Below are 12,855 nucleotides of genomic sequence, written 5' to 3'. Positions count from 1 at the left end.
TATGATCATGATCACATAAAGAAGAGAAATGACAGATAGATGAAACATCAGTGACGTTAATTTCACTTCAGAATTTAATTTCTGCTTATGGCATAAACATTTGCCCTGATTTCCAAACACAAGAATAAAACATGACATGAGCAGTTTTTTTTTCATACACATTTCCTTAACATTCAAGTTAAATACGCAGGCAAATCGAGGAGGTAAAATGAGAGCAGATGGGCCCTCTCTGCTCAATGCCCTGCTTCTCTTTCTTGCACACACATTAACACACTTTTTTTTACCCCTTATCTTTAATCTCCATTTCAGCTTTTCCCTTGTGGTCAGGTGTGAAGAGCTTGGCATTTGCCTGTAATTGGTGTTGAGTCACTTTGTCATTTCAGTGGAAAATGTGTCAATTTTTTTCTGCAGTTTTATTCCACAATAGTGTATTTTTTGGTCATATTTTGTTGTTGTTTTACGATGCTTTCTTATTTTATGTTCATATGTGGTGAATTCCTGTAGTGAATTCACGTGCCTTTCACATTTGTGTCTCATCAGATGGTCTTACATTGACTAGGACTACATCCTCACACATTTCACAGTCTGGTAGTGGCCACAAAATCATAGAATTTCGGCATTTGATCTCTTCTTTTCATTGCAGGTGTCAACATCAAGCGTACTTTATCAGCTGCATCTCTAACCTGTGCTACCATGATCTCGCTATGCTTATATGCACATGTCTGTGAGCTCAAAACAAGAGCTTTCACTGCATGTCTGGATGCCTGCCACCTACTTTTTACACACTCTTTTAAAGCTCCTCAGGGGACAGTAGGTTGTGTTATGTATAGACATGAACCTCAGGTGAATCCACTGTTCTGAAGCCAAACCTCTTCAAAGGGCTTAGAACCAAGGCAGTGTGTGTGTGTGTGTGTCTGTGTGTGTGTGTGTGTGTGTGTGTGTGTGTGTGTGTGTGTGTGTGTGTTTGTTTGCAATTCACACATCCCAGAGGATTTTAGCTGCATGACTAAAATAACAGACTCTGTGACTTTCCATTAACAGGTAAAACAGATTTTTTACTATTACAACTTTAAAGATTTTATATATTGTTACTGGGTGAAATGGCATTATGAATATTTAAATGAGACAGCTTTCTGAAAAATTATTTTAAAAAAAACATCTAATCTAACCTTTCTTCACAAATCTCTGTCTTTCATACTTCCATCCATCCCTGGCACCAACAGATGTTCACACTGCCCTGACTGAACTTTCAAAATCAAAGTTTGAAAACAAAAGTCTTGTCAATAGGCATGCTGGGAGCTGTGTCTAGAAATGATTAACTCGGCATTACCAGACAGGTGCTCAGTTGATAAGATAAGATGTATCTTAAGCAGCTGTTCAAATATACATTGCATGATATGATGATCAATATCTTCATTATAGCACAGCAGATGCGCGGTGTCTTGTCAGTGATTGACACAGATTTATGTACATGTGTGCCATACACAAGGTGTCTATGTCAGTTCACAAAAAACATGGATCTTAGTGTGCACACAACTCTGCATATGACTCAACATAGTGTCATCTCAGAGCAGATTAATTATTCATCCGTAATCATTAATCATAGTGTTGGCTGCGCATTGCAGAACTGTAGAATGGGAAATGACGTCAAAAAAGTAACATTAGTGGAACATCTAAAACAGCATTTTTCTAATTATTGTATAATTATTCATGCAGTTTTTATTACCTCAACTCTGGGCCCTGAGGTCCACTTTCCTGGAATCTCTAGGTCTAACTTTGATGAAACTCATCAAAAAACATTCGGCCTATAACTTTCTAGTAATCCTGAAGACCTTGATTAGACGTTCAGATATGTTTGATTAGGGTTGGCGCAAAACTCTACAGGAAAGTGGACCTTGAGGGCCTGAGTTGTAGAACCCTGTTGTAGAAAAGGAATATTTTTACATTTATTACTATATTTATTTGTCGTGCCCTAGGACTATTAACTGGTAATGGTTTTTAACAGAATTTAACATGAGATAAATTTTGGCAATACATATAAATTGAACTAAATGATATAGCATTTATTGTTTATGCATTTTGCATGTATTGTTTTCTTTGAAATGGATGGTTAAGTTCACATAATATGTGACCCTGGATCACGAAACCAGTCACACGTAGCACGGTAGCTTATATTTGACGCAAAAGCCAGCAATACATTATTGGTCAAACATATCGATTTTTCTTTTATGCCAAAAATTATTGGGATATTAAGTAAAGATCGTGAGATATTTTGTAAATTTCCTACCGTAAATATATAAAACATTTATTTTTGGACAACTTTAAAGGTGATTTTCTCAATGTCCAATTTTTTTGCACCCTCAGATTCCAGATTTAAATATAGATGTATCTCGGCCACATATATGTCCTATCCATACCATCCATCAATGGAAAGCTTATTTATCTCAATTTCAGATAATTGACCCATGTGACTGGTTTTGTGGTCCAGGGTCACATATGAGCATTTGTTGTGTATATATATATATATATATATATATATATATATATATATATATATATATATATATATCCAGTAATCAGATACTTTTATTCTACTTTAGACTATATGCTCGGGGATTGGGCTGAGAACTGAGACTCAATATATATATATATATATATATATATATATATATATATATATATATATATATAGAAGAAAATTCTTGAGTCTCATTTCTCAGCCCAATTCCAGAGCATATAGTCTACAGTAGAATAAAAGTATCTGATTACTGGATATGCCAGTGTCCAAGCAATAATACTGCCAATAAATCGGATCGTAGATTATACTTATACTTTTGTTGTGTGTTATAGACACCCTGCACCTGCTGTTTGGCGCTTTGCACGTTTACAGTCGCGAGCTGTTCAGCCAACACAAGCCATAAAGTAATACCCCCCCCCGGGTGTAAAGATAACACGTTTTACTATCGTTATTTACAGATATCCGTGATGCGTTTATTTATATTTGTGCTTTATAGACTACTTTAATTAAAGATAACGTTTTGAAAACCTTTGAAAAGGTTGTGTGTGTGTGTGTGTGTGTGTGTGTGTGTGTGTGTGTGTGTGTGTGTGTGTGTGTACACCGAGACAAATCAAACACGCAAAAGATAGAGATTCAACTGTCAGATATTAACAGATATTAAAAGCATTAAGCATTATGTAATTTTATGTCATTTAGGATATGAGAGAAAGGTTTATAGGATTACTGTGTTCTGATATGCGTATTGTTTTGATTTCTCCTGATGGGGTTTGAGCAATTCATACTCTACTTATGACCCATGGACACAAACCACAAAGAAAGCAATTCTTTTTTGTTGCTGATTTATCCTTAAGTGAAATGCGTGACATTCTTTCTTCTTATCATTATTTTTTTAGATATCGTGCTTTAGCCTATGTTTTGGGTAAACAATAACAAGGATGTAAAACAAACCGTCGTGAAATATATCTCGGACGGTCGTTATGTGATTATTTAACAAACATACATTCTGTTGCATTAAAAGCAACATCCCTTGCTCCACTCTGCCATCTAGCGTCACTCCAATCCAGTGTTTCTTCAACGGTAGATCTGGATTAGTACTAGATTTGGTAGATTCGGGGTAAATAACAATTCGTGTATGGCTGTAGATCTCTAGCCCTAATCATGAACTTGTTCCAGTCTCACTTTCTCCGTGATGCACCACTGAACATTGACTGGCGCATGGGCAGGAAGGGGTCCGAATGGAAGGGTGGCTTTCTGTGTAAACTTGTTCCAGTCAGTTCATTCAGCGAGTTCTCTTGACGGAGACGTTGAGAGTGTTGCTCAACCTGAATTTCGAAAATGAACACTGCTGCGCTGCTGTGTGTTTTGTTTATGGGGTTAGGGGCGTGCGTTTTGTGACAATGGACCGCCCGGCTTTCCAGCGGCTCCACCCTCTTCCGATTCAACCAGAACATGAATGCGCTTAGACTCGAGACCGGACTCAGTTACATGGGAAGCTGTGTCTGCCAATGTACAGCCCAACACAGCAATGAGCTTGAGAAATTAGCTGACGTGATGGCAGATGTTGATGAATACACAGAAAGCTTTAATTTATTTATGGATTTGATACTTTATGATTGTTTATTTTATCATACTATATACATTTATGTTTTATTTATGTTTTGTTTCTTTAAATGTAAGTGCTTGTTAAAATACAGTCTGATATAAAACATATCCAGCCATATCCAGCTTCCTTTTCTAACTCAAAAGCAGTATGTGTCTGTATTTATATGCATTCAAATATCACACATCCCTGTTCTACAACCAAAAACGAAAAAAAACACACAAAAACAATCGTGTACCTTTAAAACTAAGTTTGTCGTGTATACTGGAATGAGGTCAGACCCAAAGCTCCTCATTGCACGCGCTGATTATTATTAGATTCCTTTTTTCAGCCAATGAAAAGAGAGTGGGCGTGTTTTGGCGCAGGGAAGGCTAGAAACAGCCTATGATTGGCTGGTCGCTGTCGCTATTATACCACTGGAAACGGATAAAGCTGTATGAGGCAGAATAGAAGTCTGTTGAAACTTACAGTCTGCTTTTAAGAGACGGACCCTTGTTGCTAGCATTACATGGTTTTCCCGCATGGTTTAACGGGGAAAGGATATGCAGAAGGAGTCAAATATCTTCCGAAATTTAAACAGCGCTTTTGCTGCATCGCAGCGCATACCATAACACTGAGCTTTCGCATAGCTGCGCTCATATACAAACTTTCAACTGCTCATCGACTGTTATACAACATTATCAATGGATGCACGGACATTGTGGAAATCGGAAACTGTATCAGCTCATTGAACTATATGATAAAGCCCCGAAACAAAACTTTATAGACACACAAAGCCACTGCACTAAGCACGACAGAAAGAGTGTGGTGCACCAGCCGCCTCGGCTCTCCTCAGGACTATTCTCAGACTGAGTTTTCTTTAGCGACACGTTGGACTTGAGAGTTCACGCGCTCTCTCTCAGACTGTAGCAATGGTCCAGAAAACAAGCAGCACGGAGAACCCCGATGCGCTGTTTGCTGGGGACTCCTCTGATTCCGGCGCGCTGGATCTGGACATGGCTTCCTCTCCGACCCCTGGTTTCACGGCATCCGGGGGTGACAAGCTTGACCCCGGCTGGTGCAAAACCCCCAGCGGTCACATCAAGAGACCAATGAACGCGTTCATGGTGTGGTCGCAAATCGAAAGGCGCAAGATAATGGAGCAGTCGCCGGACATGCATAACGCGGAGATCTCCAAGAGACTTGGCAAGCGCTGGAAGCTTCTGAAAGACAGCGACAAGATCCCGTTCATCCGAGAGGCGGAGCGGCTCAGACTCAAGCACATGGCAGACTACCCAGACTACAAGTACCGGCCGAGAAAAAAGGTAAAGTCAGGCAGCCCCAAACCGAGCGAGAAGGTAGACAAGATCAACGGGAACAGCAGCACGAGTGCCGGATCGAAACCGTCCTCAAAAAAGAATGGGAGCCCCAGATCAACCAGCAAGCCGCACAAAATAGTTTTGAGTAGCGCGAAGGCGGCGTTTCCCGAACAGGGACCCGCGGATCACCACTCTCTTTACAAATCCAAGTCGGCGTCAGCTTCCAAGCAAATTCCCGACAAGAAGGCAAAGCGGGTTTACATTTTCGGAGGCAGCAGCGGCATAAGCCCGTCTTCAGCAGCTGTGCCCGCCAGTCCGACCCTGAGCAGCTCCGCCGAGTCCAGCGACCCGCTGAGCCTGTACGAGGACGGCGCGACGAGCTGCAAGGAGGGCGCTGATTCCCCCGGCAGCTCGTCCTCGGACCGCCACAAGTACACCAGCATGCGAGCGTCTTCACCCACTCCGTCCGCGTCACACTCGTCGTCCTCATCCCAGTTCTCCTCTTCTTCCGACGAGGAACTCGACGACGACATGCTGGACATTAACCCGAGCCCGGGTTTTGACAGCATGTCCATGGGAAGCATCGGCTCCTCGGTGCTGGACAGAGACTTTGACATGCATTTTGAATCCGGGGCTTCACATTTCGAGTTCCCCGACTATTGCACCCCTGAGGTGAGCGAAATGATTTCAGGGGACTGGTTGGAGTCGACCATTTCTAACTTGGTTTTCACGGCTCACGTTTTGAACTAGATGAAGTTGAGGACTTCTGAGGAAGAACACTGAACAAAATGGATAGCAGACAAGTGTGTTTGTAAAATAAGCCACCATGTGAGGGGTCCCGCGCGTGAGACAACGGCAAAGCGCTGAAAAACAAAAGCCACGATGCTTTCGTGAAACGCTGGCAGGATGGAAAAGTGCCGCTAAACATTTTGTCGCGAGAGGGCCGAAGTTATTTCCCCGTGCTCGGCACGAGACGACAGGAGGAAATTCACGAAGAGTGCTTGAGAAAACACGTTCTGAACTGGAAACTGGTTGATTTGCACGTACATGAAGGCGGGCTTCTGTCGTCTGTTTTTTTTTTTTTAAATAATTTTTACATCAAAAGAGACGTTTATGAACTTTAATGGACTTGTGGACTTTATTGCTTAACAGAGGTAGCCTACTGAAATTGGCTGTTTTTCAGCATGGCGGATTTATTGGCAAGGTGGGTTGACAAAAGAAAAACAGGTTTTTTTAGATTAAGAAAAGGGGGGAAATAACGCATGTTATCTGTCCTATCTCTTGTATTGAGAATTCTGTAAGACTGTCGAACAGTTTAACTAACGTTGGGATTATTTAAATGGATAGATGGCGCTATGTTTGATTTCCTACTCGCAGGAAAAAAAAAATCACCAGCTGTTTTCATTCTTAACTTCAGGATTCAAATACAAACTCAAATCTGTGCTGAACTTTATATAGCTACTACTCTCTACAATTCAGGACCAAAACTCTTAAGTTTCTGAAACTATTGAGAAATACTGTTAAGTTTTTGTCATGACTGTTTCCTTTTCTGTTCTTCAGATGCCATTTTTTTATATGGATGTATTTATATAGGCCACTGGCCAAACAGTTCGTCAAATGTTTATGTTCTTGTAAGTAAACTCGCATTTGTCTGTCTCCTTCTCCGAAGAAGGGCTAGAGTTTAAACCTTTGTTTTTATATTTAAATGTAGACTTTTGACACTTAAAGAGAGGACACGTTTGATTATTTTCTCAGTGTATTTTTGTACAAATATATATAAATGGGGGGTGTCATATGTGTAAATCGCTGTTTTGGATTTCGAAATTTGAAGAGGCAGGTGGACGGTGGTCTCTGAATCGACCTCCTGTTTCATGTTTACAGTCTCAATCTGCAGGCGTCTTAAAGACACACACTCCAAAACCCAGTTCAAGCCAACATGTGCTTCGTTTTTTTACATTTTCTCTGAGCGTGCCGAATTAAACAGATTGTAGCTTTAACACGAGCGATTTTCTTGGCGTTTTATATCTTGAGAAACCACTGGATGGAAAATCGTTACACATTCAAAATGGTCCATTTGAGATTCGCGATGATTATGTACTGCGTTCCTCGCTGTATTTGAATATTTAATCTTTTATACTTGTCCATAAGTAGGCCTATAGCTAATTGTTTTAGTAACTTAAGGCATGGTGAATAGATTTGTATTTCCGATTCAGGTTTTTAGCTGTTGTGTTTAAAAAACAAGAAAAAAAACACCTTTGTACAGCTGTATCATAGGCAAAAAGATTGTGTTTATGTATGTTTTTGCGCTTTATCTCGACAGGCACTAGGATGGCTACCTTTAAACATTCTTGCTTAGCTACTTCATTTCAAGATGGTTGTTAAGGATTTTTATATAGGCTATACATTGGAAATATATTAACTTTATTTTCATCCATTCTGTGCAATATGCTGTGTAGAAATCTTGTTTTGTCTTATCATGCCATAAATCTCATGCCAGCTTATTGTGTCAAGTCACTGCCTGACAGACTGTTCATAAACTCCTGTACAGAACTTTTTCATAAAGGAAATAAACTCAGCTGGAACTGAACCCTAAACACTGCTTCCTCATTTGCATAAGTGGGCGTGTCACCTTTGATCCCGATGAACCGTCTGCCTTGTCTGTTTCGACTTGCAAAGCACATATTACTTGCCTCAACGATTTTTTAACGCTCACATAACAGCAGCTGTGCAAGCTGCATGTTGCTTATACTGTAAGTGGCTCTTATATCTGAACAAGTTTACAAATGTCTGCAGGTCAATGCACAAGACTTAGGCTAATGCCTCAGTGACAGTAATTTTAATGTGCATGTGCTACTCAAGTACAGATGCTCTTTAGTTATGAATTTACACTGAAAGGTGATCCATGTGGCTTCATGCACTCAGTGACTGGCTGTCTAGCTAGCTGACTGCATCTCCCCTCCCCCTCCTCCAGACAGTCTGGGCTCCTAGAGAGGGGGATGGGCTGCTATCGGCCCTCCACCAACAAACACAACCTTCATCGTTTATTGCCCTGATATTTCTCCTGTATTCTGTGAGATTGCCATAAACATGTGCACAATGTAATATATGGGACTACATTTAAGAATCCATAAACAAAACACATGGCACTGGAAATAACACGCATACAAAGAGCCGTGGTAGGCTTATTATTGTACGCCCAATGCAATATTCTGGATTGTACAATCTGCGCACATTCCTCTCGCCCGGTAGTGTGGGTGTTGCCACAGTGCCCAAAGAACAACTCAGCAGGGGTTCTGGCCAGATCTGTTCTCCAGAGGGAGGGGTGTCAGACAAGAACCGGAGAGAAACCTGCCTGTCTCTTGAGGACACCAGCGAAAGAAATCTTAGATATTACATTGTAAGTACTCTCAGTGCAGTTTGGCGGGGGTGCAGTCATTGTCTTGTAGGCAGCTCATTATATTACTGTATCCTCTAAAAAAGAAAAAGGTTTATCTTTTATAAGATACTTCCTAACAGCCGCTAGAAGAAGAAAGGCACCAATTTTTCCATTTCATTGCCTTACAAAATGACAGAAGAGCCAGTCTCTAGTATCTTTCATGATGTGTTGCCAAATATAGGCCTACAAATATAATTTGCTGTACTAAAGTGAGAACAGATTTGATTTATTTTACTGATAAGTTGCTTCTGTGAATAGAAGTTAAAAAGTAGCTTTACATTATTGATGCAAGAATATGTACATTTGTACTGGTTTTCTTGTTTGTTGTGTTTCACTAACATGAAGGATAATACATTTTAAGTGATCATTATTGTACATATTGTACTCTTGTTACCAACTAGCCTATAATTTAGTGACAAAACAATGGCTTATGTGCATATTTGTTAACAATCTTTGAGACTGAACAAGATTAATTTATTGTGAACATGATTTTGTATCTTATGATAGGATCTTTGCATTTTAAAAGAAGTTCCTTTGAACTCAAACAGTTTGTTAATGTAGTGTAGAGTGATGCAGGTTTGGTGTGTGCTGATCTCACCTTTATTGAGATTTATTAACATATGGAGTATAAAGACAGAATATTCAGGTTTTGTCCGGACAACCAAAGCACTAAGGAGAATTTGAAAGGGTGTTTTTAAAATTTTCACTCACAATGTGTCTTTTGTGGCACATACAAACTTTTGTGTGTATAATGTGTATATGAAATAAATGCATAAATATGTTGTTTTTGTAAACAACATACAGTATCAGTTTAAAAAAGTGCAAAAACACATCTTTTAAATATACACTATAATATTTTAACTATCTTTTAAATATACACGTTTTACATTTGGTCAGTTACATGTGTATGTATGACTCATGACTAGTGTGAGATATTTCTATTTTGTTAAAATGTTCTAAGCCATTGGTTATATTTTATCTTTTATTATTAAATTTATATTAAATATTGTCGTTATCACTCAGTATAACCAATAATTATATATTATCAACGGTCAATTTGCTAACAGTGTAAGCTTAAAAATGAATTAACATTTTCTTTGAATAAAAAAGAATGCATTTTGCTGTCACTGTTACACAACATTATTGGTACTATTAGATTTGTTTTCATTGCATTTAAAGATGACGTGTCTCTGAAAGCTCATTTAATATACACTGATGATGAGTTATGGAAATGCACATTTGAGGCTGTCAGATCTCATATTTTTTATTTTTCTCCCATATTAAATATTAACATAACCATTATTTACAGTTCTGAAACTGCATACTTCTGTTACTGTTTCACAAGTAAAATTAATACATTTAATTGCATTAAGTGGCAAATAAAAATAAATAAATAAAAATAGTGGCATCTGCAACCAAATGGTATAATATGTAAACATTTATGTTTAGGAGCCAATTTGTGCTGTAAGCTCTGACTCATTACGCAAAAATACTTGAGGAAACTTGCAGCATTTGCATAAACAAGAGTGTTTAATATCTAAGAATTTATAACAGTATTCAAATCTTTTGTCATCTAAACTCAAACAAAATATATATGTTTTTATTGAACATTGATAGAGCAACAAATTTTGTGTGAATAATAGGATTAATCATAAAAGTGGTTTGTTTGTTTGTTTGTTTGTTTAAAAAAATCTTAGAAATATGGCAAGGTGGGCCTTTTACCACACACACGGGGTAAAAGGCTCACCAGCATTGGGCAAACGGCACAAAGTATTGATAATGCTTTAGCTTAAATGATGTTTGATAATGTCTAGGTTAATAGGCTACTTGTTAAAAACAACCACTTTGGCAAAGTTTGTACTATTTTTGGTTTGTTTTGATAAATAAAATAATCAATTTCTTATTCATTTCATATACATTTTTCAATATACTGTCATTAAAATATGTTAAAAAAAATACAGAAATAGAAAATTATGAAAAAAGTAAAGATTCTGAAAGCATTGAATGGGATCCCATAGACATTTAATAAAGCTTTACAGTTATAACAAATAAATATTATATTTTATTATATGAAATTATTAAGATTACATTTTTTAAATATGATGGTTTCATTATAAATATGGTGGACAACCAATATGACAGCTTTCTATGTCAGCATCTGTTTATTAACATGTTAATTATTGTGTCTTTAGCCTCAACAGCAAGGGCGCCTTTTACCCCATACCATACTTATACATATTCTTCCGTCATTGAAAGACCGCAATTACCTTGAACAAAACGGAAAATCATTAACAAGACCTTTGTCTCAAAATATAGACACTAATTTGATTAATTCTCATTTGCTATTAAAATCAACAACATACAAAAACAAAAAAACACCAACACTGAATGGGCATATTAGATCAAATTAGAATAGAGTCAACTTTGCGTTGCTGTCCGCGATCGCATCAAGGATCAGCCAAATTTCGATCTCACGGCAATTCGTAGCCTACGTATTTTACGAGGTGGCTAATTAGTACGAATTCATACGACCTCACTCCTACGAATTCGTACTATTTTTGTTAAATCGTACACAGTTTACGAGATACCCAATTCGTATGAATTCGTACGAATGACATAGGCCTACCCCTGACCCCGCCCCGCCCCTAAACCTCCCCATTACTGGGGTTTAGACAAATCGTACGAATTCGTACGAATTAGCCACATCGTACTTACTCGGTCGTGAGATAGCGTTGCAACTTCCACATACATCATCAAAATCGGTTAAGAAAAGTGCTGAGCTGAATTTATGTGCTATCTAGTGGTTTAAAAGATAATGAAATCAAATGTGCCTTTTACCTCGGTGCGCGTTGTAGTGGATTTCCATGGTAACTGCATTAAAGTACTTTCCAAAAAATGCCTTTATTTAGTCATTGTTTATTTTGTATTGTATACATTTGTTTGCCTTGTTTTATTTACTTATAATTTGCCCAACAACTGCATGCATTCATTAAAAAAATGCATTTAGGAATGCATCCATTAGGCTACTCAAAACACCAAGCATTGATGTTTGGTTGCTGTATGAAGTTTGGTGTCCTACATGTTTATCACATGTTACACTACGTGTGTCCTTTCCCTCTTGGCCAATATTAGATTGCATTTAAATCAATTATAGCCTGTTAAAAATACCTTTGTCTGTTTCTTTCTGCTATATGGGCACAAAAAAGTACAGTAAAATGTGCTGGTTGGCGTGAATTAGTAGCTAAACATATTTCAATGCGTTAAGGTACATTGTTGCATTAAAATATAATATGTCTCAAAATTTTATTTAAAGGCTACTATCAGGCTGTTATTAGGTCGAATTATATAATCCATATATAATATTTATTATGATGATAAAATATCTTAATAAGATATAAAAATAAAATATTAAAGTTTTATTTACTTGTTATAAGTAAATCATCTATATTATATAAAACAAGTGATTCATGATGACAAAAATTGTTGATGTACGTCCAAAACCTCGTTGCTATGGTTACCAACTTCATATCGAATACTTTATTGAATAGGTACATTTAACAAAAGGTTAAATTGGTCATTTTCCTAAGGAAAATAACCCATTTAACCCTTTGCTTTGACTTGGAAATTAAGCACAGGAAATATATTCATTTTAAGTAGACTATGTTTAGTGCACTGCAGTTTACTGCAAGTAGGCTAGGCCCTTTTATTTTATTTTATTTTATTAATAAAGTCATAACCATTCAGTGTCAATTTTGAAAAGAAAAACACAAAACAGATATATCTTTAGGCTACTTAAAATTATTAAAAGCCCATACACTCCATTTGGCACAAATCCTTGGAGAGCATGATTGAATTGTATAAAAAATTGTCCTCATCCGTTGCAGTTTGTATCGTGGAGAGCAAAACAATCACTTATTTACTAATTTATCGGGCACCCAGGAGTAGCTATTCTAGTAAGTTACTCTCTTTGTTGTTATTTAGTTGTGTGTAGAGGGCGGGACTC

At 37.7% G+C, this 12,855-nt stretch overlaps 1 protein-coding gene across 1 annotated transcript; it reads left to right on the top strand.

Moving 5' to 3' along the window:
* Positions 1-4,533: 4,533 nt before the first annotated feature.
* Positions 4,534-8,010, top strand: sox4b (SRY-box transcription factor 4b). Its single transcript, XM_077207402.1, has one exon. It carries the CDS (start codon positions 5,030-5,032, stop codon positions 6,164-6,166), a length of 1,137 nt encoding a protein of 378 aa, XP_077063517.1. The 5' UTR covers positions 4,534-5,029; the 3' UTR covers positions 6,167-8,010.
* Positions 8,011-12,855: the final 4,845 nt, after the last annotated feature.

The sequence above is a fragment of the Siphateles boraxobius genome, unplaced genomic scaffold, assembly GCF_051911475.1.
Source record: "Siphateles boraxobius isolate OS27281-9 unplaced genomic scaffold, OSU_SipBor_1 12, whole genome shotgun sequence".
In the NCBI taxonomy this organism is placed as follows: Eukaryota; Metazoa; Chordata; class Actinopteri; order Cypriniformes; family Leuciscidae; genus Siphateles; species Siphateles boraxobius.
This window is presented reverse-complemented; position numbering and strand designations above follow the sequence as displayed.